The sequence below is a fragment of the Mus caroli genome, unplaced genomic scaffold, assembly GCF_978045245.1.
Source record: "Mus caroli unplaced genomic scaffold, Mus_caroli_1 scaffold_10, whole genome shotgun sequence".
NCBI lineage: Eukaryota > Metazoa > Chordata > Mammalia > Rodentia > Muridae > Mus > Mus caroli.
In genome coordinates this window covers 35,949,566-35,975,789 of record NW_028227265.1, presented here as the reverse complement: position 1 = coordinate 35,975,789, position 26,224 = coordinate 35,949,566, and the positions used below count along the sequence as shown (strand labels likewise).

General features: G+C 41.8%; 1 protein-coding gene across 2 annotated transcripts in view; it reads right to left on the bottom strand.

Moving 5' to 3' along the window:
• Ces5a (carboxylesterase 5A) overlaps positions 1–1,747 on the bottom strand; it is a 29,313-nt gene extending 27,566 nt beyond the window's left edge. Inside the window, exons 1-2 of one of the 2 annotated variants that reach the window (XM_085844279.1) lie at positions 1,663–1,747; positions 551–755 (exon numbers count right to left, since the gene is read on the bottom strand). In XM_085844279.1, the coding sequence (XP_085700405.1) occupies positions 551–755; positions 1,663–1,747 (290 nt within the window). The remainder of the gene's footprint in view (positions 1–550; positions 756–1,662) is intronic. The other variant, XM_021170411.2, reaches the window with a different exon arrangement.
• Between the last annotated feature and the right edge of the window lie 24,477 nt (positions 1,748–26,224).

Below are 26,224 nucleotides of genomic sequence, written 5' to 3'. Positions count from 1 at the left end.
ACTGACCACAAAGGTCAGCCCAGGATGAAGGGTCACATAGAAACACCAGGAAAGTCCCTTTCCCTGAAAGACTTGGGGAGCCCATCACAGCACTTCCTATACCTGCTCAAGACTCAGAACCCCAAAGAGTTTTTAGATCATTAAGATTCTTGGGCAGTGATGGCTCATGCCTTTAATCCCAGCACTTGGGATGCAGAGACAGGCAGATTTCTGAGTTCAAGGCCAGCCTGGTCTACAGAATGAGTTCCAAGACAGCCAGGGCTACACAGAGAAACCCTGTCTCAGAAAAAAAAAATTCTTGGGCTCAGCTCTGGGGTTTCTGATTCAGGAAGCTTTGAAGAGACCAAGGAACACATTCATTTTTACCAATGTTCCAGCAGCTCTGCTGAGCAGCCACCATGGGAGAGCTGAGACAGAAATGCTCACCCAGGTCTGTGTCCCCCCACCTCTGCGTCCATCTTTCCTCTCCTCTGCTCCCGGACTTCATGACCTACATTTCCCCTCAACAATCTCTTCAAGTTCCCAGAGACACAAGCCACCTGTGACTTACAAATTGGGATAGGCAGTGGCTTCTCGCAAATTATCCCAGGGGATCGGAGGCTGTGGCTTGGAAAACCGCAGAGGTCCAAGAGGGGGTGCAGCAAAGGGGATCCCAAGAAACACGTTCACAGGTTCCAGTCTTCCCAGCACGGTGGCTTGCTTCCCTTGCACCCATCCCAGCTTGGTGTACCTATGTGGCTCTTCAGTCACAGACCCTGAGGAAACACAAGGGAGGGCTGAGAAGCTGTTTGGAAAGAGGAAGACAATCAGCCATGCTGGGGCTTTCTCCACCCAGAGGGTACAGTAGCTGGGGCCTTCTCTCCGAAACAAGGTCCTCTTCTTTCAGGATTGTTTGGAAACCACCACTATAGGGCCCTGCCTCAGTTGCTTCTGAGAGCCCACCACCATCCCCGAAGAACTTCTCTTGTACCACACCAAAGTTTTCTTTTATTTGGAACTCTGTAGATGTCAGGACCCTGCCAAATGGATTACGGGGTCTAGTACAATCTTGTCACTTCCACACTCATGAGAAAACCACCACATGTCAGTCATCCCTTGCAGTTTCTGGATGGTGACATTTTTACAAACTAAGTAAACCACCTTTACATTTTAACCTAGACAGACCCCTGATTATATATCTACATATCTATAGTCACTCTTTGGATGACTTAGGCAACTGCTTTGGTTACATATGAAAATGGGTATATGTCAGTGAGAATGTTTAAAAAAAATTCTCCTAAAGACAGCCAAAATCAGCTCCTCTGCTTACAGGAGTTTAAAGATGGTGCTTTGAGGGAATAGGTATGCAAGCATCTTGCGTTTTGCACAGAACTCAAGGCCTTAAATTACTTACTTAGCAGGACCCAGGAGTCTTGGCATCATTTGCTCTGTCATTTGGGCAAGTTCTGTCTCCACAGCCAACACCACAGAGCACAGGCTCCAGTCCACAGGTCTAGCCAGTGCCCAGGATGGTACCAGTACTGTTCTTTACAGGGTATGAAGAACCCAAGGTCTACACATCCTTCCCCATGCCCGCCTTCCTGAGACCACTGGGAAATAGGTTCATTTCCCCTAACAGAAACCCTACCCATCTCCCACAGTCTGAGATCCTTCATCTCCCACCTGCCATTGCACCCTCGATGATGGCTCCAAAGATCCAAATAACCCAGATTAGGGCTTGTTCTGGACGCACCCAGTCCCCGCTCATCTGGTTGGCCTGCCTGAACTGTCTGGATATCCACAGTTCCTCCTGGCCTCAGAGAACTTCAATCAGGGACCAGAAAGTGTTGTCTGTGAGTAGACAGGGGCTGAACAGTCAAAACACAGGACGCAGAAGAAATCAAAAATAGCGTCAAGGAGAGATTTTCAGAGAATTGGCCAAACGGGACTTTCCTGTTCTGATTTACATACGGAGTAGGTAATGATTAACACTTGTCCTGAGAAAAGGCGCCTTATAGATTTGAACTCATAGGATGGCAGAAATTGGAAGAACTCTTAGGATCTGCTAACCCAGAGTTTTCCCACACACATGCCATGTGGGTCAGATATTCTCTTTGTTGTAATAAAACACCCAATGTAAAGAAATCACAGAAAGGTTTGTTTGGGCCTGCAGTTTCAAAGGCTTCATGGCAGCTGGTGTGTGTGGTGGCGGAAGGTTTTACCATGACAAACAAGAAGCAGAGAGAAGGACATAGGAAGAAGCCAGAGACAAGAGACCCTCGATGACCTGGCCTAAGTGAATCACTTCCCCCAGCCATTTGATCCCCCAAAGCTTCCATAGGTTCTCAAAACAGCATCACTAGCTGGGGACACCTGATCCTGTAGGAAATATTTGATATTCAATTTATATCAAAGGCTGATAGAAGCCAGGAAAAGCTGCAAACTTACAGTGAATGAAGATGACCAGGAGAGATGCAAATGGGCATGGGAAGGACTTTGGCAAACTGAACAAAATATGTGTTGACTAAAGTTACAGTGACTTTTCAGATTCAGAACACACTTGTCTTACAGTAGTATTGTAGATCAGGTTTTTCAAATGCAGTTTCAGTTTTTAAAAATGAATGCTTTGTCCTCAACGTAACATTTTTTTTCTGGCTTGAATTGTGTCTTGAGTCAGCCCTCTGCAACTATAACCTATACCTGGGGTTTCCAGTCTGTATACCAAGGTATACCTATATATCAAGGTCCAAAGAGATGGAGTTATGATACCAATGCCACTGGGTTTGCCTTTTGCATTCTGATTGTTTAGCACAATGCTCTTTTCTTCATAAGTACAGGCTCTGGGGAACTGCTGGTAGATCCTGGGGATACCGACCAAGAACCAAGAACAGGATATGCATATGGCTTCATACCTCACTTAGTCAAGAGCCACGATTGGGATTTCCCAAGGGCTTGAAGATTGGACTGGTATTTGGTTAAAAAAAAAAAAAAAAAACACATCCTCCTACCCCTTGGAGACTTGGGTACCAGGCTCTATGATTTGAAAACCATAATAGTAGGTTTCATAAGCATCCATCTAGTGCACAGGTTTCTGGGTAGTCACTTTGTGAACATTCATATGGTGAGTCATGAACAAGTATTAAATTCCTGCTGGACACAGAACTCTATTCCAGAGACAACAAAGGATTTTCTCAAGGTCAGAGCCAGGAATGGGTAGTCACACTTTGACCAAACAAAGGCACTCCATAAATCCATGCAGTTTGGAATTACTCCAGCTGGCTCTCCTCTCCCTGCTCCCAACTCCACTCCTGTGAACTGATACTCCAAAAGTATAGAAAGATGACTGTGAAATCTGTGCAAGTCTGATTCCTGATTCAGAAAAACAAAGCAAAACAAAGCAAAGCAAAACAAAACAAAACAAAACAAAACAAAACAAAACAAAACAAAACACTCCTATGTTTTAAGTTAACATTAAGAACTAATTGGATGGTCCATCCTTTCATCTCAGCTCCAAACTTTGTCTCTGTAATTCCTTCCATGGGTATTTTGGTCCCTATTCTAAGGAGGAATGAAGTATCCACACTTTGGTCTTCATTCGTCTTGAGTTTCGTGTGCTTTGCAAATTGAATCATGGGTATTCTGAGTTTCTGGTCTAATATCCACTTATCAGTGAGTGCATATTATGTGAGTTCTTTTGTGATTGGGTTACCTCACTCAGGATGATATCCTCCAGATACATCCATTTGCCTAAGAATTTCATAAATTCATTGTTTTTAATAGCTGAGGAGTACTCCATTGTGTAAAAGTACCACATTTTCTGTATCCATTCCTCTGTTGAAGGACATCTGGGTTCTTTCCAGCTTCTGGCTATTATAAATAAGGCTGCTATGAACATAGTGGAGCATGTGTCCTTATTGCCAGTTGGAACATCTTCTGGATATATGCCCAGAAGAGGTATTGCTGGATCTTCTGGTAATACTATGTCCAATTTTCTGAGGAACTGCCAGACTGATTTCCAGAGTGGTTGTATAAGCTTGCAATCCCACCAGCAATGGAGGAGTATTCCTCTTTCTCCACCTGGGGATCCATCCCATAATCATCCACCAAACACAGACACTATTGCATATGCCAGCAAGATTTTGCTGACAGGACCCTGATATAGCTGTCTCTTGTGAGGTTATGCCAGTGCCTGACAAATACAGAAGTAGATGCTCACAGTCATCTATTGGATGGAACACAGGGCCCCCAATGGAGGAGCTAGAGAAAGTACCCAAGGAGCTGAAGGGGTCTGCAACCCTATAGGAGGAACACAACATGAACTAACCAGTACCCCCCGAGTTCGTGTCTCTCGCTGCATATGTAGCAGAAGATGGCCTAGTCGGCCATCATTGGGAAGATAGGCCCCTTGGTCTTGCAAACTTTATATGCCCCAGTACAAGGGAACACCAGGGCCAAGATGTGGGAGTGGGTGGGTAGGGGAGTAGGGTGGGGGGAGGCTATAGGGGACTTTCAGGAGAGCATTTGAAATGTAAATGAAGAAAATATCTAATAAAACATTTTTTAAAAAAGAACTAGTTGGGACTAGAAAGATGGTTCAGCAGTTAAGAGCACTTGTTGCTCTTGCAGAGGGCCTCAGTTCAGTTTCCAGCATGCTCCTCAGGCCCCTCCCAATTGTCTGTAACTCCATTTCCAAGGAATTCCACATCCTCTGATTCCCACAGGCACTGTACTCATAAATTCACGTAGGCATGCACACATACAGAAAAATACCAAATGATTATATATACACATAATATATGTATCTCATGTATATGTCTCTCTCTCTCTCTCTCTCTCTCTCTCTCTCTCTCTCTCTCTCTCTCTCTCTGTGTGTGTGTGTGTGTGTGTGTGTGTGTGTGTGTGTGTGTGTGTGTGTGTGTGTGTTTATTGGCTCCAGCCAGAGAAGCAGACCAGTGTCTTTCTCAGTCATCAGCAGAGAGGCTTTCTCCTGCAGCAGATGGGAATAAATGCAGAGACCCACAGCCAGACATTATGCAGAGAATGGAAAACTTTGGAATACTCAGTCCTAAATGAGATGTCTCCATGAAATCCACCCCGCCCAAGACTCAGGGAGCCCCAGTGTGTAAGAACCAGAGGGGTCGAAGGACATCAAGGAAATAGGGCCCTCAAAATCCACAAGATCAACACTCATATGAACTCACAGAGACTGAGGCAGCCTGCAGAAAGACCTGCTTGGATCTGCATCAAATGGGGTCCTTCCTAGAGCTGAGAGTAGTGGACCCGTAGTGGGAGCCCCCTCAATATTTGCCAATGGGAGAAGGAAGGGAGCTACAACAGTAATATACTGCTTCTCTGAGGATGAAACCCCCCCTATTCCCCGATTCAAAGAGCTGCCCCAAGAACAGATATCTTGGGGGTTTTACATAAATCCCTTTGGACCCCTCTGATTTTGGCTGAAGTTTTAACAAACCCTTCCACGGAGGCACAGACTGACTTCATGTTGATAAATTCTGTGTCAGTCTTCACATTGTAACAAGCTCTGCATTGTTAAATCTTCATAAAATATCATAGAAGTGATTCTTTGGTTCTATTAGATAAGAAACCTAGCACTGTCAGGTTAAAAGAAGGTCCCCCAAAGACCAGTGAGTGGTAAAGGTGGTCTTCAAATACAGATCTGATTGAGGCTACTTTCAACCATAATGTTAGTCAGCCTCTCTCACTAGGCGTAGTAATTACCTTTCTTGTTACTGTGACAAAATGCTTGACAAACACAATGGAAGGAAAGAAGAGTACATTTCACCTCATAGCTTTAGGGAGAGTTTTGTGACAGCAAGGAAGGCAGCAGTAGTGTGAGATGGCTAGTCCCGCTGTACTCACAAGGAGAGTCAGGAAGCAGAGTGGGGTAACACTGATGCTCAGCTGGCTTCCTTCTAATACTTATTAAGATATATTTTATTTATGTGTATAAGTGCTCTTCTGTATGTGCACTATATGTATGCCTGGTACCCACAGAGGTTAGAAGAAGGCATCAGATGCCCTAGAAGTGGAGTTATGGGTCAATGTGATCCACCATGTGGGTACTGGAAACTGAACCTGGTTCCCCAGCAAGAGAACAAGAGTAAGTGTTCTTAACCTCTGAGTCATCTCTTCAGCTCCAGCTTCCTCCTTCATACTCAGTCTTGGACCAGAGCCCATGGAATCACAGACACACACAGAGGTTTTCTAGGAGGGTCTAAATTCCACCAAGTTGACCATCAAAATGAACCATCATATTGGGTTACAGATCACAGTGATATTGAGTGATATTTCTATTGGTGGAAGATACACACACACACATCTATCTATCTATCTATCTATCTATCTATCTATCTATCTATCTATCTATCTATCTATCTATTCATCTGTCCATCTGTCCATCCATCCACATACCTATATATCCTCTCTCTCTCTCTCTCTCTCTCTCTCTCTCTCTCTCTCTCTCTCTCTCTCTCTCTCTCTCCTCTCTCTCTCCCCCCTCTCTCTCCAACTCCTGTTTCCGGGAACTTCCAGTGGCCACCAATCACAGGCTCATGAAGGTTACTCACCCTGAGGCAATAGAAGGTTTTGTTCTATGGGCATGATTGATTAAACCATGCATGTTGTTCGTTAGCTCAACACTAGGCCCCTTTCCCATCTCCAGACATTGTTGAGGGGACTGATCATTCTAACCTTCTAGTGACTTGACTGAGAGTATCCAGAAGTCCTTATCCACTAGTCATCCCATTGTCATAGAAAGACATGCTGGTGTCATTTGGTGTCTCCAGGGTTTTAGGATCCAAATGTCTCTAAGGCTAAGCGGATCCTGCAAACACCAAAGAGAAACTGCCTTCCACTACATACTCAATCAGACTGAGAAGAAAAGCCATAAAAAGAAAAGAAAGACCATGAAACACAGAAAATGGCTTCCCAAGAGAGCCTGGGAAAAAATTAACCTGAAGTTATTAATTATAAGAAACATTTAATCTGGAAAAGGGAAGTCATGTCATCTAGTCTCAAATCCCAAGGAGCATCCAAGGTGCTTGAGATTCTAAGTAAATAACTCTTGCATTTTTATTGTCTGTGAAATTTGAAAAAGAAAATGTGAAAGAGAATCCTGTATAGGCATTTTTTTTTCATTTTATCTTTGTTATGATTTGGGGGAGGGGGTAAGCATTTAAAGATCAATTATGTCAGCATGGCAGGAACTCTTTCAGAGAATAAAAATATTGAATAGTTTTTTTGTGGTAGCAAATCGTGATTGTCAATTTAACTAGATGGATAAATGCCTAAGCGATCGGAAAAGCATCTCTGAGTGGGGAGGTGAGATCATTTCCATGGGACATTGGACCATGAAGCTTCTGGCTTAGTGAGTGCATTTATTCTTTGATGGATTCATAACATAATAGTGTCTGGGGGAGGCAGTGAAAGGCAGGAACTAGAACATAGGGATTGTTCCCTTGATCCCACCAAGGGATTGTTTTCCTTGCTGCTATATTTTATCCCACCTCATTTTTTTATATTCTTTTTCTTTGCTTCCTAGACATCATGCTATGAGTTGTTCGGCTTTCCCATGCCCTCCTACAATGATGGACTGGCATCTTCAAATCCGCGAGTCAAAATAAAACTTCTTTAAACTGTTAGTTGGGTATCTGATCAGAGTGATGATACAACAACTGTAACACTTGCAAATGCCCTGATGAGTTTATAGAACCTTCATTCAAAACATGCCAAAGACCTTATGGGAGAATAAAATTCAAATGTAGATGGCTCCCTTCAATATCTGAGATAATTCCTTGACTAAATCAGCATTTCAGATCCAGTAATGTATACAATAGCATAGTGTAGGGGTCACAGAGGTCTTTATGCTCACAAACATGCTTCAGGGCAGGGTTCTCAACCTGTGACATCCTTGGGGGTTGAATGACGCTGTCACAAGAGTCTCCTAAGATGATAGGAAAATACAGATAATTGCATTACAATTCATAACGGCATCAAAATTACAGTTATGAAGTAGCAATGAAGATAATTGTATGGTTGGGGGTCATTGCAACATGAGGAGCTGTATTTAAGGGTTAGCACATTAGGAAGCTTGAGAACCACTGCTAGAGGGCAACCTGGGACATTAAGCACTCCAGGTTGTTCCTTCAAGGGAAGGAGTACAAACCTGGGTTTCTGCCTAGAAGGCTGGAGCTGGTGTGTTTTCTAGCCTGGGGACCTTCGCACGATCTGTGGCCAGAGACTTTCTGGCAAGGGACCCTCCTCCAGACCGTTCTTGGAAACTTGTTTTTTCTCTGTCACTCTAGGACACATCTTTAGGGAAAGTTGTCACAATTTTACAAAGAGTTTCCATCTACTTATATATAGTCTGTATTTAGCTTTCTTTGTTTCTCGAAAAGATTTAGGTATACTTTGTTGTGCTTGCGGGATTATATAGTTGAAATTTTTAATACTAATAAGCCTGTATAAAAGACACACAATCCAGATATTTTATTTATAAGCCATATGCCTAGACTGGGCAGGTCTAGAGCTTTACTAATGTATTCCCCAGCCATAAAGACCCTTGTTACTTGCTATTTCTCCAGGCCACACAGTTCGGTTCATGGAAGCTTTCTCTTCCGTCTTCCTCCTCCCTCTCTCCCTCTCTCCCTCTCTCCCTCTCTCCCTCTCTCCCTCTCTCCCTCTCTCCCTCTCTCCCTCTCTCCCTCTCTCCCTCTCTCCCTCTCTCCCTGTAATTCCCTCTCAAACGTCCAGTTTAGCCTTTCTCCCTCCACTGCCCAATCATGGGTTCTAGCCTTTTATTGACCAGTTAAATTGAGGGAAGGTTTACATGGCATCCCTTAAGTACATGAGAATCTGCTTATGGGGGCAACCACATCATGAACCAGTATTTAGCATTAGAATACAAGCAGCATCAGACCAAACCACTACAGGATTGGGTCAGGGACACAAGATGGCTTTTACAGGGTGGGAAGGGGTGGGGGTGGGGTGAAATAGGGAACAGTGTGAGAAAGATGGCTGAGTCATGCTTTGGGGTCAATAACCATCTCTGACATCCACATGTGCTGTCTCAGGGCACCAGCAGGAATGCCAGTGAGGATCCAGTATTGATGGTACAGCAGACGCCAGGTGACTCCATCTAGACCAATGACTCATTGCAACAGACATTTGCACGTAAAGCCGTTTGGGCAAAGGGGTATATTCCGTGTCACACTGTGACACACCACAACTTCCAAGGCAAGATTTGGTTTGTTTGGGGTTGCTTTGGGTTTTTAATTTTTATTTTTATCTTTTGTTGCAAGGGCAGGGGGGTGAATATGGAGAAACAGGGATTTGAGTGGAATTAGGGTACGGGGTGTGAAATTCATAAAGAATCAACAAAAAAAATCTTTAAATGTTAAATAAAGTAAATGAAACAATAAAAAAAAACCCTTAGGCCATTCCTTATAATATCATAATATAAAATCACGAGAACAGTTTTTACCAGGTTGCTCTGCACTTGAATATGCCTAAGATAAACCACTCAGGGTCAGACTCCTGAGGGTTGAACCCACACTGGCTACAGAGTCCTGCTGTGCCAAACTGCCTTTTTGCCATGAAGATCTCAGAGATCCCCCTACTTCCCCCTGCAGCATACTGTGATCAGCTGAGGTTTATGTGGGGTATTAGATGACCCAAATCTATATGTCCAGTCCTCAAAAGCCTATCACTAGGAGATGAGAGTGGGTAAAAAGGACATCAGTTTAGTCAAGTGCCAGTCCTGAAAATATATAGAGAAAACCTATACTCTCCCAAGCAAGGACCATTGAAGAGAGGTCAGGAACACAAGATGGCTTTGTCAGAAAGGGAAAGGGGGATTAGGGAACAATGGGAAGGAAGATGGCTGAGTCATGCATCTGGTCTCAATAGCCATCTCTGACATCCAGAGACTGTTTTTCTTTTCCCATTCTAGTGAGACATTATTGCCACAAATCTGACTTTAAAGCTTAGCCCAGTGTCTGTAGTTTCTGTAGATTCTTGTTGAACATCAGTCTGTTGTTTAATGAGGAAGAGGAGGAGAAGAGGAAGGAAAAGAAGAATTGGAGGAGCAGAAAGAACAACAACAACAACAAGTTTAGCAAGCAAGCCCTTTGCGCACATTTTGCATCTGAGGACTATCAGATATCCAAATCTAATAAATCTAAAAGGATTCTCATAGGTAAGCGGATACTGTGTATCCTTTATAGTTTCTTTCCCATGAATAAGGAACCTTGCATTTAATCATTAAAACACCAAAAAATAAAATTAGTCTTCTTCTGGAAAATGAGGAGAGAGAACAAAAGATAACAGTTTAATAGACTGGCCATCCTCAGAGGACTCATAACTTGTGGGAATGTGTGACCTTAGAGAACATAAGATGACCACTGAAAGACCTTGCTAGAATAGCATGCTGGGGATCTTCCGCCAGAAGGTTGTGACAAACACTCCTCTGTTCCCAGAATGACCCAGCAAAACAAGCTTTACAAGAAAGCAAGGCAGGTGCAGATAATGGCCAAGAATGTTTCAGTTCCCTCTTCTGCTGACTAAAACCTCACCTCAGCAAGGGCCTTCAATGCTGCTTCTGGAAGGTCATGAAACTTTTGCCTCTCCAAAACGCAGAGGGTAATTACCATTTCTAAAAGAGGGGAATGAAAAGGTCAGCTCAAGCCAACAATGGGCTTAAACCAACTCCTATTGTTATCAAGGCCTACCGTTAAACCTCTCCTCCTCCTCCTCCTCCTCCTCCTCCTCATTAAACAACAGATTGATGTTTAACAAGAATCTACAGAAATTACAGACACTGGGCTAAGATTTAAAGTCAGATTTGTGGGTATAAAAAGTGTGTGCTTAGGAGATACGGGGTCGCCTCTGCCCCATTTGCAGAACGACCCTAGCGTGCTGGATCAATGAACCGCTTGCTTGTTGCATCGATCTCCATCTCTGTGTTTTTGTGAGTTGGACAACACAGACGTAAGGCTCCTCGGGTCTTACAAACCAAGTTGTTGGCAGATGGGTAGTCATACTTTAGCTTTGTGACTTCAGAAAAAAAAAAGATGAATTTTAAAGTCACCTAGAAGTAAATGAAACTCAAGCATTTTGTTAGATTTCCCCATGGCTACATGATCATACAAAGTTGGTTTAATGTTAGAGCAATTAGTCCATGTGGTTACCATGTAACAGACTGCCCTGGCCTAATATCAAAACCTTGAGCAGTCATCAGAGTGGCTTTTCAAAAACCTTATAAAATATAGTTCTGCTTGTAAAGTCAGTCACAGGAGTTTTCCTGCCTATTAAAACATTACAGCTTCTGGTGTAGAAGGAGTAAACACTGGATAAAATTATAAAATTATGGATTTTTCTCCCTTAAACTCATTCTTTTTGAAAAAAAAAAAGATATATTTATTATATCTTAAGTACACTGCGGCTGACTTCAGACACACCAGAAGAGGACATCAGATCTCATTACAGGTGGTTGTGAGCCACCATGTGGTTGCTGGAATTTGAATTCAAGACTTTCAGAAGAGCCGTCAGTGTTCTTAACCACTGAGTCATCTCTCCAGAGAATTGGATGGATGGTCCCAGAGAAGTCCCATTAAACCAAGTTATACAAAGAGAACAAAGCGTTCCTGATGTGTGCATACAAATACAGACGTGGAGAGATTGCCAGGTGGGGATCACAAGCAAGAAGGATAAACTACCCAGACAGGCAGTCTCTCAGGAACAGCAGACCAAAGTCAGGGAAAGAGTCCAATAAGGGCTTTCCTGCTGCCACTTCCCTCCTGGGCACAGGTTTATGGAGTGAGTATGGTGCTGTGGAGCCAAGGGGAATGCTGGGAAACAGAGAAATGACACACACTCACAGAACTCCACAGGTGGAAGAGACTGCCAGAATTGTGAAACCGGAGTTCAGCAGTGTCTAGGCTGACCGAAGGGAAGCTGTAGTTACAATATCTGGTATGAGAGAGAAACCATGTAAATCATGAGGAAACAAGAAAACATGACTTGCAATCAGAAGTCAAATAAGGTCAATAAAAGCCGTTTTAAAAAACCAAAATGTTAGTAACTGATAAGAACTTCTAAATGACCATTATCAGCACATGGAGGACAAGCACGTGGGCAAGATGAACGGAAAGATGGAAGATTTCAGGCAAAACTGCAACACTACAATATTGGTAATGACAAGTCTGGAGCATAAAAATGCTGCATGTAAGACATATTCTGTGTTGGACTGGTTTATTAATAAATTCATGTTAACTGGAGAATAGGTGGGCAAACCTGAAAACAGCAGCAGAAAGTCTCCTAACACACAAATTACAAAAGACAGGAAGAGAAACCCAAAGTGCATCTGTGTGAGATTAGGGACCAGAAAAGGCTGGGGTGGTGGGTGTAATCTCAGCATTTATGAGAGAGAAGCAGGAAGATGATAGTTTGGCCCTAACCTGAGCTACACACTAAAATCTTATCTCAAAACAATATTAGAGTCTGGAGGGAAGAGAGCAAAACTGAAAATTACTTGGAAAAACTATTGCCCAAAAAAATTTTAAAGAGATTCACATATCTAAAAATCTCAACAAATTCTAGACAGAGTTAATTTGAAGGAAAATATTGCTACTTAGTATACAGAGATCAATGTCTGAAAATCAAAAGCTTTTTAAAGAGGAGACTTAAAAGCAGGCAGAAAATACGAGACACGTTGGAGCCCAGGAGAACAAAAAGAGTGGGAGCTATTTTTAGCAGCAACAGTGGAAGATGTTCAGAAGATGGGAACAGATGAAAGGGGAAAGAACTGCCTGTCCAACACCTACACGGAGAAGCTAGCCTTCAAGCATGAAGAAGAACAAAGGCGTGTTCGGGGAGAAGTCGAGAGAGTGCGTCTCTAGTGATCCATACTGGAAGAAAGAATCAGGGAACTTTATCAGCAAGTCCTCAGCCCACGTCTTAATGTTATCCAAAGGCCAACCATATCGTAGAGCCTAGTAATCCAGAGAGAAATTACTAACAAATAATCATAGAAGACAATCAAGTAAGGAAGGCCCCCCAGAGCCCATTCTGCCATGAATCAGTGGATATGCTAACAGAACTGTCAGAACACATTTTATCTGAGCTCTATTGAGCTGAAGCTGCACAAAAACAAAGCCAGAGAAACATTCAGTCCAGAGAAGAACGCCTAAGTCGTGGCAGGAGAGTTCTATGGCATCCTTTGGCACTTTCTCGCACTCCCCCGTTCTATGGAAAGTTTAGAAGTGTCCATACAAACTCCCAGTAGAGGGCCCTTGTGTAGAAGTTCAGACTTCCTTAGCAACAAATTGTGATCATACTCTATTTCCATATATACAGGCTCAAGCTAGCTAGGCTTCCAGCACTAAGATGGGGAAGTGGACCCAGGGTCCCACTCCTAACCAAGAAGCTATTTATAATTGATAACAGATGAGAAAGAAAAAACTTGTTTTCTACAATGGAGTGTCACTGGGTCTATCAACCTGACTCCAAGGCATGCTCAGGTGCAGAAGTAGTTGGTCAACATAAAGCAAATTTTTGTTTTGTTTTGTAGGTTTTTTGTTTAATTTGGGGGTGTCGTTGTTGTTGTTTTGTTTGGGGGTGGTCTTATTGATTTGTGTTTGTATTGATTTTCATTTTGGTGTTTTCTGAGTGGGGAGGGTATGTGAAGTTGAATGCATAGGGAATTGGGTAGAATTTAGGAGGAGTTCAGAGAAGAGGACATGATCAAACATGTTAGTTGAACACATTTTTTTAAATTTTAAAATATGGGAAAAAGTAATTGCAATCGCATAGGCCACAGAATTCAAGTCCAAGAAAACAGCTGTTGTATGAAAGCTTGGGATGACAGCTTAGAGAGTGGGAAACTTGTAAGAGCAAAGCCACACCCCTGGGTGTGTCATTCACAGCTTTTCCAGGGGTTCCGCATCATGGCAAAGAAGCAAGTCAAGGGGGAAAGGGTTTATTCACCTTCACTTCCACACTGCTGTTCATCACCAAAGGAAGTCAGGACAGGAACTCACACAGGGCAGGAACTTGGAGCCAGGAGCTGATGCAGAGGCCATGGAGGGGAGCTGCTTACTGGCTTGCTTCCCCTGGCTTGCTCAGCTTGCTTTCTTATAGAACCCAGGACCACCAGCCCAGGGATGGCACCACCCACAGTAGGCCCTTCCACCTTGATCACTAATTGAGAAAATGCCTTACAGCTGAATCTCATGGAGACATTTCCTCAAGGGAGGCTCCCTTCTCTGTGATAACTCCAGCTTGTATCAAATTAACACACAAAACTAGCCAGTACAATGACCCCTTGTCAACTTTACACACAAACACATCATTACTAAGCCTCAACCCTTACTTTCTTATTCATCCCCAAGATCTAAATAACTTTAAAAGTCCCACGGTCTTTACAAATTCTTCTTACATATTAAAATTTTGATCCCTTCAAAATATTCAATCTTTTGAAATTCAAAGTCTTTTAACTGTGGGCTCCATTAAAATACTTTTTTACTTCAAGAGGGAAAAAAAACATCAGGGCACAGTCACAATCAAAAGCAAAAATCAAACTCTAACCATCAAGGTCTGGGATCCACTCAGAATCTTCTGGGCTCCTCCAAGGACTTGGGTCACTTCTCCAGCTCTGCTCTTTGTCGCACATAGCTTGTCTTCTAGGCTCCAGCTTCCTGTACTGCACTGCTGCTGCTGTTCTTGGTGGTCATCTCATGGGACTGGCATCGCCAAAACACTGCTATCTTCTGCTGCAACTGGACTGCACTTTCACAAATAGCCTCTCACAGGCTCTTTTCATGATGCCAAGCCTCAACTTCTCTGCATGACCCTTTCAGTCCTGGGCCTTCAACTGCCACTGAGGCTGCACCTTTACCAATGGCCTCTCCTGGCCTCTCACAGTGCCAACCATGAGCTGCTACCTCTTTATGCTTCAAAACCAGTACCACCTGGGTGACTCATATATCACCTTATATATGACTCTTATAAGTCTGGCTGCCAATACAAAGTACAATCATGGCTGCCTCTGAAACACTGCTTCCCTGTGCTCTCAGGAAATACTTCCCAGCAGATTTCACCTTTGTGATGCTGGTCGCTTCCTAAGCACTGCTAATTTGTTAGCTCCAGCTAACCAGCATCAACAGTCCCAGCAATGCAAAGTTTTCACTTAGTAGTTCTGGTATCTTGTTAATCACAGCTGATTTTTTTAGCCCCAGCTAACCAAAACCACAGAAGCTTCACAATCAAAATAGCAATGGCCCTAATAAGAATCTTTGATCTTCCCCCTGGAATTTCACAAGCCAGATCTCCATCTTCTGCACTGTTATCTTCCAAACTCCTGCAAAATATCCCACAGAGTTTTGAACATCCCAATGGCTCTTCTAGACCAAAGTTCCAAAATCCTTCCATAGTCTTCCCTAAAACATGGTCAGGTTGTCACAGAAATACCCCACTCCCAGTACCAGTTTGTCTTAGTCAGGGTTTGTATTCCTGCACAAAGCATCATGACCAAGAAACAAGTTGGGGAGGAAAGGGTTTATTCAACTTATACTTTCACGCTGCTGTTCATCACCAAAGGAAGTCAGGACAGGAACTTACACAGGGCAGGAACTTGGAGGCAGGAGCTGATGCAGAGGCCGTGGAAAGGTGCTGCTTACTGGCTTGCTTCCCCTGGCTTGCTCAGCTTGCTTTCTTATAGAACCCATGACCACCAGCCCAGGGATGGCACCATCCACAATGGGACCTCCCATCCCAATCACTAGTTGAGAAAATGCCTTACAGTTGGATCTCATGGAAGCATTTCCTCAAGGGAGGCTCCTTTCTCTGTGAAAACTCCAGCTTGTGTCAAGGTGATATGCAAAACCAGCCAGTACAGGTAGGAACCACACTTTGAATGTTGATGGCTGTGTCCCATATTCTGGGGGCCCGAATGAAATGAGAGTGGATGCAAGTGTTCTCTCTCTCTGCTTCTCAGCCCTGGCTCTGTCATGCTATCTATACTGTGACAGACAGAAATCACTGTGACTATGAGCCAAAATAAATTATTCCTCCTTTTAAAGTGTTTGTGCAAGGCATTCTGTCACAGCAACAAGGAGCAACTCACATATGAGAAAGACTTAAAACACTCCCATGTAGTTCTGTGGTGACATACATTTCAAAGGTAGGGAACACGCTCAGCAGATGTCTGTAGCAACAAGGTCTCTGTTGAAGGACCTTCATGCTGCCAAGGCGGAGTTAATTGTGGATTGCTGAGGTGAGTGTTGAAGGCAGACTTTAGAGCACACACCAAATAGCTCCAAAGACTGGAAGATTTTGTTTCTGGCTTTTGGAGTGCCTGGCACTAAATATTCTTGTGACATTGTTAAAAGGGGTACTAAACACTCATCTGAAGATAATGATAGACCTGAGTGAATTTTCACAGTGGAAACAGATACTATCGTGTTTTGTCTTGGGTGGCTATTTCACAGATATGCTGGCGTCTTCTCTGTTTTAGATTAGACTTAAGAACCATTTCAAAAATAGAATTTTGCTTAAAGTTTAGAATTTATAAATCACTGGCATCTAACGGACACTGAAAGATCGGAGAGCATCTTGTTTCCTTTTCAAGGGAAATGATTTTTACAATTATTGTAAGCCCACAAGACCATCTTTTTTAAAGTCTGTTTTTTCCAAAAGGTCCGCCCTGCTGTAACATTTTTCAGTGTAGACGTAGATTCTTCTCCGGCAGACTGAGTGCTTTTGTATTTGAAGGTGACTTTCCGAAAGCTACCGAGCAGCCCTGGAAGCAGAGTCTGACTCTCAGGCAGCTGCAGAAGTGTCAGGTTATGGAATAGAATTAAAGCAGCTTCATGCGCTGGGAGTGGGATGGAGGTGAAGGGGTGTGAGGAGGGTGGAATGGAGAAGAATCTACATGAGGGTGTATTGGGAGGAGGGGGCTGATACTGGGGGGTAAAGTGAATTAATAAACAAATTTAAGCATAAAAAATAAAACGTGTTCCAGAGCTAACATTTTATCTTCTCTCAGTATCAATATAAGCCTGTTTTTTTTTCTAGTTGTTGGTTCATGCCTGTTACCTGTTGTATGAGGAATGCCCTCCCGCCCAGGTCTGTGCATAGTCAGTCAGTCACCAAATACTTCTGCTGTGGCTTTTTTTCCTAATTATTCACTTTACATTCTGCTCACTGTCCCCCCCTCCCCCCACACACACAATCACTCCCTCCCATAATCCTTCTGCCATCCCTCCTCCTCTTCTCCTCTGAGCAGGTGGGTGGCCCACCCCGGCTGGTATCTCCCAGTCCTGACACTTTTAAGTCTTTGTGAAGCTAGGCACATCCTCTCCCACTGAGGCCAGACAAGGCAGCCCAGCTAGAAGAACATATCCCTAACCCTGACCCTAACCCTAACCCTAACCCTAACTCTAACCCTAACCCTAACAGCTTTTGGGGTAGCCCCTGCTCCAGTTTTTTAGGACTCACATGAAGACCAAGCTGCACATCTGTTATCTATGTGCAGGGATGCCTAGGTCCAGCCCATGTATATTCTTTGGTTGAATAGAAATCTGCAACTAATGGGTGAAGGTGTGAGGGGGAGGTAGGGAGCATCTCCAGAAAGAGACAGAGACCTGGGATAGGGGAGGTGCCCAAGAATCAATGGGGTATCCTTAACTGTGACTTCCAGCATTGGAGATGTGGAGCCTGGGGAGGCCACCTCCTGTGGCCAGGCAGGAATCCCAGTGGATCACACCAACCCACCCACAAAACTTTCCACACAAAACTTATCCTGTCTACAAGAAATATAGGCATTTGGGGTAGAGCAGAGACTGAGGGAACAGCCAACCAATAATCAGCCCAATTTGAGACCCATTCCATGGGCAAGCAGCAGTCCCTGACACTATGAATGATACTGTTATGCTTAAAGACAGGAGCCTTGCACGGTTGTTCTCTGAGAGGCCCGACCCACCAACTGACTCAGACAGATGCAGACACCCACAGCCAAACAGTGGATGGAGCTTGGGGACTCTTATGGAAGAGCAAGGCAAAGAGCAGCCCCTAAGGGGATAGGAACAACACAGGAAGAACAACAGTCAACTAATCTGGACCCTTGGGGCTCTCAGAGACTGAACCAACCAAAGAACATACCTGGGCTGCAGCTTTTTAAGGAGCCTGCTGTCCTGTGATGCATTGCTGTCTCTCTGCTTGGTAAACAGGTTGAGAGGACTTAGGACTTATATGTTACTAGTGCCTTTGTAAAAGTAAAATTAAAAGCAAGGAATGTATAAATGATCTGTTGTTGTTTTGCTTTGTTTCTTGTCTCGACATTGTTTGGTACTGTACCTAAAGCTTCCATGGTTCGTGCTTTTAAATTTTGACTTTAGACTCCACAGAATAAATTAAAATGAAAACAAAAGGAAACAGAAACAGGAAATCCCTGCCAAATCTCTACCTGACCACTAAGCTGACCAAATAGAGCCATCAGTTGCTGTAGAGGACAAAGGATACAAACTTTACAAATTTAATGTATAAATCACTAAACATATAAGAATTAACAGGACGTAAACAATACGCTCGATGAAGGAAGTGTTTTGGTCTTGACTGCCCCCCCCACCCTACTCCCCACCCCTCTGCCACCCAAAGACATTCATGTGCTCAAGGCTTGGTCATCAGCCTACTGGTGCTAGTGAGGGAGGCCAGTACCTCTAGAAGGGGGAAGGGATGCAGTGGGAAGAAGGAGTTGGGTGCTTGAAGGGGAATTGGAACTTGGATGTGATTAGTTTCCTCTACCATAAAGTCCTGAGCTCCTACCATGAGATTCTGCCTTGCCACAGACCCAAAGCAACGAGCCCAAGTGACTGCGGACAGGAGTCACTAAAGCCACTAGGGAACTTTTCCTTTGTTTAAGCTATTTTTCAGGCCTATTTTGTTACAGTGACAGAAAGTTGAGTAAAGTAGGGAGAGTTCGATTTGCAGATCTTCTGTCTTAGGATATTCACTATGTCTAATTTTCAACAAATAATGTCAACATATGAAAAATAGGTCACACAAAAGTAGAATGAAAGGAACTAATTAAAGACAACTATCCCAAAAGTGCCTGTCATACAAAGATGAAGAGCTGGGTTTGAACCCACAGCACCCACACAAGAGCTGACACAGCGGTGCACATCTGCGAGACAGGACTGGGAGACGGGGGACTCCCTGTGGCCTACTGGTGCCAGTCTAGTCAACTGGTGAGCTGTGTGCTGAGATAGCACCATCTCTGGCATGCAGGGAGTGTTCTGTCTCTTTTCGAATGAGACATTATGATAATATTGACTTTGTATATTAGGCAGCTCATGTGCACTCTCAGCCTTGCATAAGTATATCCCCCACACACATATACACACAACCTCTCAACCACACAAACACCTTTAGAAAGACATAGAGAAGGGTATATGTAATGATGAAGGCCCAATCCACCCACCAGAAGCTATAAGAATTATAAATATGTATACAGCTAAACAGAGCTCCAAAATAGGCAGCATAGGAATTTGCAGATCTTGAAGGGACAGTTGTATGGTGATAATTGAAGTTTTTGATGGGCTGCTTTGTATAATGGACCATTTAAGTATAAGCAACACATAGAAATCAAAGATTTTAAAAATAGTATAAACCAATTTTAAAATAGTATAACCGACTAGATCTAAGAGCTATGTGCAACATATTCCAACAAACTATAGGAACAGGGCTGGTTGGTTGGTTGGTTGGTTAGTTGGTTGGTTGGTTGGTTGGCTGGGTTGGTTTTTCAAGACAGGAATTCTCTATCTAGCTCTGGCTATCCTGGAACTCATTGTGTAGAGCAGGCTGGTCTTGAACTCAGACATCCACTTGCCTCTGTCTCCCAAGTGCTGGGATTAAAGGTGTGCACCACCACTGCCCAGCTCTACACTCTTCTGTTTAAGTCTTTAGGTTGTACATAATGCTCACTAAAATAAAATCCTTGTAACTACTAAGTAGTTGTGTTACTTTATTTTTTAGTGGACAATGACAAGAGAAGAAAGTCTATGCAATTAAAATATATATTACCTGTCCAAGCTTGACTGAATCCATACATGTACATCCATAGATAGGACTGGGACTATATATGACAAGGAACTGCCACACTTGGCTCCTGTCAGAAAGTACCTCTTGACCACAGTGACAGTGTTGGGCTTGGTGTCTGCAGACATGATGGATCTCCAGGTGGGGTGGTCCCCAGATGACCCTTCTTTCAGTCTCTGCTCGATTTTTTGTCCCTGTTCTTCCTTTGGACAGGAACATTTCTGGGTTAAAAAACTTCGAGGTGGGTGGGAGACCCCATCCCTTGACCAGGAGGTGGTCTCCACAAGTTCTATCTCCCCCTTCTTTGCGCATTATGGATAAGTCAATCCCATTTGGTCATGGGAGCTTCACGTTTCTCTGGTGTCTGGGACACTCCCATGGCTATCCCCACAGTTCCTCATCTCCAAAACTGTACCACTCTCACACGTCCTCCAGTTTCTGATACTGCCACCCTTATTTCCTCCTTCTCCTTTCTCCTTCCCTTGTCCCCCTCTCCTTCTACCTCCCACCTACATATGTAGCAAAGGATGGCCTTGCCCAACAGTAATGGGAGGGGAGGCCCTTGGTCCTGGGAAGGATTGATGCCCCAGAGTAAGGGGATGATGGAGCAGTAGAGCTGGAGAGTGTGGGTGGGTGGGGAAGCACTTTCATACAGGCAAAGGGGAGGAGTAGGGCAGATATGGGATGGAGGGTTAGTGGAAGGGATAACTGAGAAGTGGGATATCATTTGAGATGCAAACAAGTGGAATGATTAATTAAAAAATAAAATAAATTATATGAAATTTATAAAAGGCAAATAACATTAATTTTCAATTTTTGTTGTATGTATCATGATACATAGTTCTATATATTACATACAGATATTTTCATGTAAGTATGTATTGTGTATTGTGTGAGCATATATTACCCCATATCTTACAGTGCCTCCTCTTTTCCCTTCCACATCATTTAGCTCCCTTTTTTACCCTTGACAGCTTCACTTCTACTTTCATTTTAGGTTTACAAATACAATTTTATGTTTATAAATAAGATCCAAGAGCCAAAAAAAAAAAAAAAAGAATGAGAAAAAAAAAATTGACTTTCAAAGACTGGCCTAATTCACTTAATAAGATCATCTCCAATTGCATACAGTTTTCTGAAAGTGAGATGATTTTACTCCTTTGAAGCTGAAAACAATTCTATCGTGTGCACATATTATGCTCTTTTATCCACTCCTCTGCCGTTTTTTGAAACTATTATACACAAGTAATCTCTATTATGACTATATCTAGCCTCCATTTCCTCTCTGCAACTCCTATACTTTCCCAACATATCCCCTTCCCAAATTTATATTTTTAAATATTCTACTTGGTAATGCCAACCCAATAATCCAATTAGTGATGCCCATGTGTGTGTGGGTGTGGGGCTAGTCACTAAAGCATGGACAATCTACAGAAAATGATTATTCATCCCAACTACCATAAACTGCCAATACTGCCACAGCTCCAGGATGGGGTCTTGTGAGTACCTCCCCCATGCATGTTGGGGTTTTAACTGGCTTGATCTTGTGCAGTTAACAACAGGTGCTCTGTGTTCATGTGTGTAACAGCCATGCCATATCCAGAAGAAGCATTTCACACCATGTATCCATGTTGCCTTGTAGTCTTATATTTTTCAAAACCTTACTTTAATAAGTGTACTTAAATGTTTAACCTCCCTTCTAGCCCACCATGCACCAGAGTTGTAGAAAGGAAAGGTTAATAGGGCAAAGGAGGATGTGGGCCTGCATAGACTTAATCCTTTGTAGATAATCCAATCAGCATTGTTAGGATATCAGCAGTTTAATTCACATGGATCAGCAGTGATAGCTCAATCTACTCACAGAGACTATTCACAAATCAGCAATAGCACTTAGATCCAGAAGAAACCTTGAGGCTCTACCAATCAGCCAGAGTCTGTGGGAGCAGCAAGAAACCTCCAGAACACCACCAAAAGTTCTTGGTGGTATTTCTCTCTACAAAGTCACGACAAACAATAACCAGCAAAGAGTGGCAAGGTGAACCAATACCACAAAGCATAGTCTACTGTCAGTTGGGTTATGTTTATACCCTTTCCACACAGCACATGTTCTCTCAAGTGTCAACTATATTCATAACAAGCTTATCTTACAGTATTTATGTCTTTATGTGGTTTTTATATCATAATAACATTGTCTTTGTGAAAAGAGTTTGGTGGTGTCCCTACCTTGTTTAGTTCATGGAATAGTGTAGGAAACTGGAGTTAGCTCTTCCTTAAAGGACTAGTAGAGTTCTGCAGTGAATCTATCTGGACCTGGACTATTTTTTAATAAGAGGATCTTTAAATTATTACTTTAATTTTATTGTTTGTTATAGATATATTTAAACTGTTTATCTCATTTTGATTTTATTTTGGTAGGTTGTATACATCTATAAATCAGTATATTTCTGTTAGCTTTTCCAACTAAGTGTAATACTCTTTTTAAAAATATGTACTAATGATTTTCTTAGTTTTATTATTAACTGTGGTAATGTCTCTTGTTTTCATCTCCCTTTTTTTCAACATTTAAACTTTCTTACTCTCTTGATTATTTTAGCTAAGAGTTTGTTAGTTTTGCTTTCTTCTTTTTTTTTAAGATTTATTTATTTATTATATGTAAGTACACTGTAGCTGTCTTCAGACACTCCAGAAGAGGGAGTCAGATCTTGTTACAGATGGTTGTGAGCCACCATGTGGTTGCTGGGATTTGAACTCTGGACCTTCGGAAGAGCAGTCGGGTGCTCTTACCCACTGAGCCATCTCACCAGCCCTTGCTTATCTTCTAAGAGAACCAACTCTTGGTTTCATTGGTTCTTATTTTTTGTTTCCATTTTATTAATTTCTGCCATGATTTTAATTATTACTTTCCGTCTACTGATTCTTGATTTGTTTGTTCTTGTTTTTCCAAGGCCGTAAGCTGCATCATGATACGTTATCATGAAAAGACATTGGTTGGATTTTGTCAAATGTCTTTCTTCATTCATTAAGATGATTATGTGATTTATGTCCTCCAATCTCTTTATGTGATATATTATACTTACTGATTGCATATGTTGAATCATCTCTGCATTTCTATTTATATATATCTTTGTTGATGGGGTACACTTCTTGGAGACAACCAATAAATGAATACTGGCCTAGAAAGGTCCTTTTTAATTATATTTATTTATGCGCACGTGCACATACAATTGTGGATGTTAAAGGACTGCCTGTGGGAGTTGTTTCTCTTGTTGCACAATTTGGGTCCACGGAATCAAATCCAGATCATCAGAATTTAGAGTAAAAACCTTTACCAACTGAATCATCTCACTGGCTCATAGATAGATGTTTTCCCGATCTTGTCTGGTTAATGTTCTTAACACCTTCTATACATAGATGGATAATTATTTCCCCTAGATTTTGGCAATTTCTTGATATGATTTTTTTCTCCCCCCCCCCGATATGATTTTATTAAATGTTTTTGTATCTTTAACATTTAAGTTATCCTCCATCTGTTCATAGACTTGGTCTTCTCATGGGATCCCAGTGATCTCAAATGTTCTGTTCATATTTCATATTATCTTTTTCATTGTTTGAATGTTGCATATCTACCACCATGAAAAATCAAGACAGCATGGCATTTCCAAAACTTAAGCTTGTAGTAATGTCCTCTAGTGAAAATGAGATAGATGAACTCCCAGGCAAAGAGTTCAAAAGAGCAATTGCAAGTCCTGGGTTTTTTTGTTTGTTTGTTTGTTTTTTGATTTTTGGGGTTTTTGTTGTTTTTTGTTTTGTTTTTTGTTTGTTTGTTTGTTTTTTGTCCTTCCCTTGATACATTGTATTGGCTAGATTTTCCACAGAGCTTTATTTATTTGACTTATTTTCATTTATTTTGTTATTTTTTCTTAGTATTTCTCGTCCACTTTAATATTGTCTTCTTTATTTCATTCAGTTGTTTGTTTGAATTCTCTTGGGATTAATTAAGTTTATTTGTGCCCTGCTTGATTTCTTTAAACTTACTTGTAATTGCTCTTTTGAACTCTTTGCCTGGGAGTTCATCTAACTCATTTTCACTAGAGGACATTACTACAGGCTTAAGTTTTGGAAATGCCACACTGTCTTGATTTTTTATGTTTCTTTTATTTTGCACTAGGACTTGTGCATCTTGGATTAGATCATTGTTTTACCTTTTTAATACCTTATTGTTTCAGTGGAGATGATTGTTCCAGTCATAGTGGGAATAAGTTGTTGATTTACTTTAAATGAGAATTAAGGCTATCAGGCTCAATCACCTCTATTCCCTTGAGAGTAAAATATTGTCTACAAAAACAATCATCATTAAAGGGTAGGCCCACTATGAGAATACAGCAAAAATAGAAAATGTCAATCATTTTATGAAGGAAAGAAACACTGAGAGTACTATGGGCATTAATTTATTGGTACTATATACTATATACTTTATGCTATGGGTTCGTTCAGTGTCTGCCATGTACCTGAGCAGTCCTTTACCAAGTCAAGACACAGTCACTAGCCATACTTCTAGGATATTCTTAAAGAGTAGAGTTATGAATGCTGTTCTTATCTTTCAGCAGACCTTTGGGAGGTTAGGTCACAAATGTGGGTGTCTGAGACTTCTGGAGCCTGGTTCCAAATGCTGGCTTTGTTCCTGAATGGTCTTTCTCATTAGGTGTAATGCCTGAACCTTGTGTCTATGTTCTCCTCAGACTTCAGATCCAATTGAGTTTCTATGTTGTTGAATACTGCTTGCAAATTTTGTTCTTCACAGTCTCAAGGTATTCTGCTAGGCTGTCTCAGGGTATAATCCCATGGCATTTGATTTGCTGGAAGTTTGTGAAATATAGGGTCTGATATTTGAGGCCACCAAGCTATGTCAATAGCACAGGTCTTTGTTAATGACATCTTTCCACTGCTATAGTTGGCTGCCAAAATAAGGTGCTTCCTGGTGTTCTACCTCCCTCCGTTGCAAACTCTCTTCTCTTCCTTCTTATTATTTATTTTTTTATTTAAAATGTCCTTTACTGAGAATAGAGTGCTGATTTTCTAAATCTCTCTCTCTCTCTCTCTCTCTCTCTCTCTCTCTCTCTCTCTCTCTCTCCTGATCCTGTCAGTCCCTCTCATTTGGGAAGAAGCAAGTCCCTAGAATCTCCAATCCTTTCAAGGTAGACCTTGATTTATCCATGATCTGTTTGCCAATGTCCTTTGTTTTCCTTTCGTTTGAACTGGAAATTTTAGCTACCACCCACATCATCTGACATCTGTTATCCAACTTTCCCAACTTTGTTCCCTGGAAGTTTTAACATATCATGCCTGCATGTCCTCAACCACCTTCTGAAGTTTTCCTAAAGCAAGATTTAATGAATCATAAAATCTTAAAATTATGCAGATTATATTCTGTCACAACAATATCGAAATCAGTAACAAAACATAATAAAATTTCTACACCTTGAAAGCTAACATATTTGTAAATTACCCAAGAATCAGTGGAAAATCTCACAAAGAAAATTGTGTAAGGGTTCAGGGTAAGTTGGATTTTCAGATAGAATAAATGGATTGAATTCTTCTGTAAAAGTATGCTTGCTCAGGTCTGCCTGCTGTTCATTTGCTGACACTCAGAGGTGTGTTTACTGAAGTGAATTTATCCTTGGTTGGTTGATTTTCAGAAACAAAATATTAACAATAATTTCATGGTTTGAAATGGTATAATCACTGCAATAAGCCATCATTGGCCAGTTGAACAAACTTATAACCAATTCTGCTAACTACTTATTACCATAGATGAAAAACAATCCTTACTAAATTTATGGGAACATTCTTTCCATATGAAAAGCAATTTTCTATTCTTTATAAACAAAGAAGCTGAGCATTTCAAAATTCAAAGTATGGTTGAATCAAAATATCAAATGTTCAATATATTAGATAGAAGATTTGAATGTTTTCTATGCTAAAATTATATAATATTGCTAAGAGAAACTAAAGGAGATCTCAGTTAACAATGGAAAAAAATGTGTTCAAGGGTTCAAGGACTCAATATTAGTAAGAGGCTTATATTTCATTCTGACCAAAATATATCATAGAAACAAGTTGAGGAAGGAATGGTTAC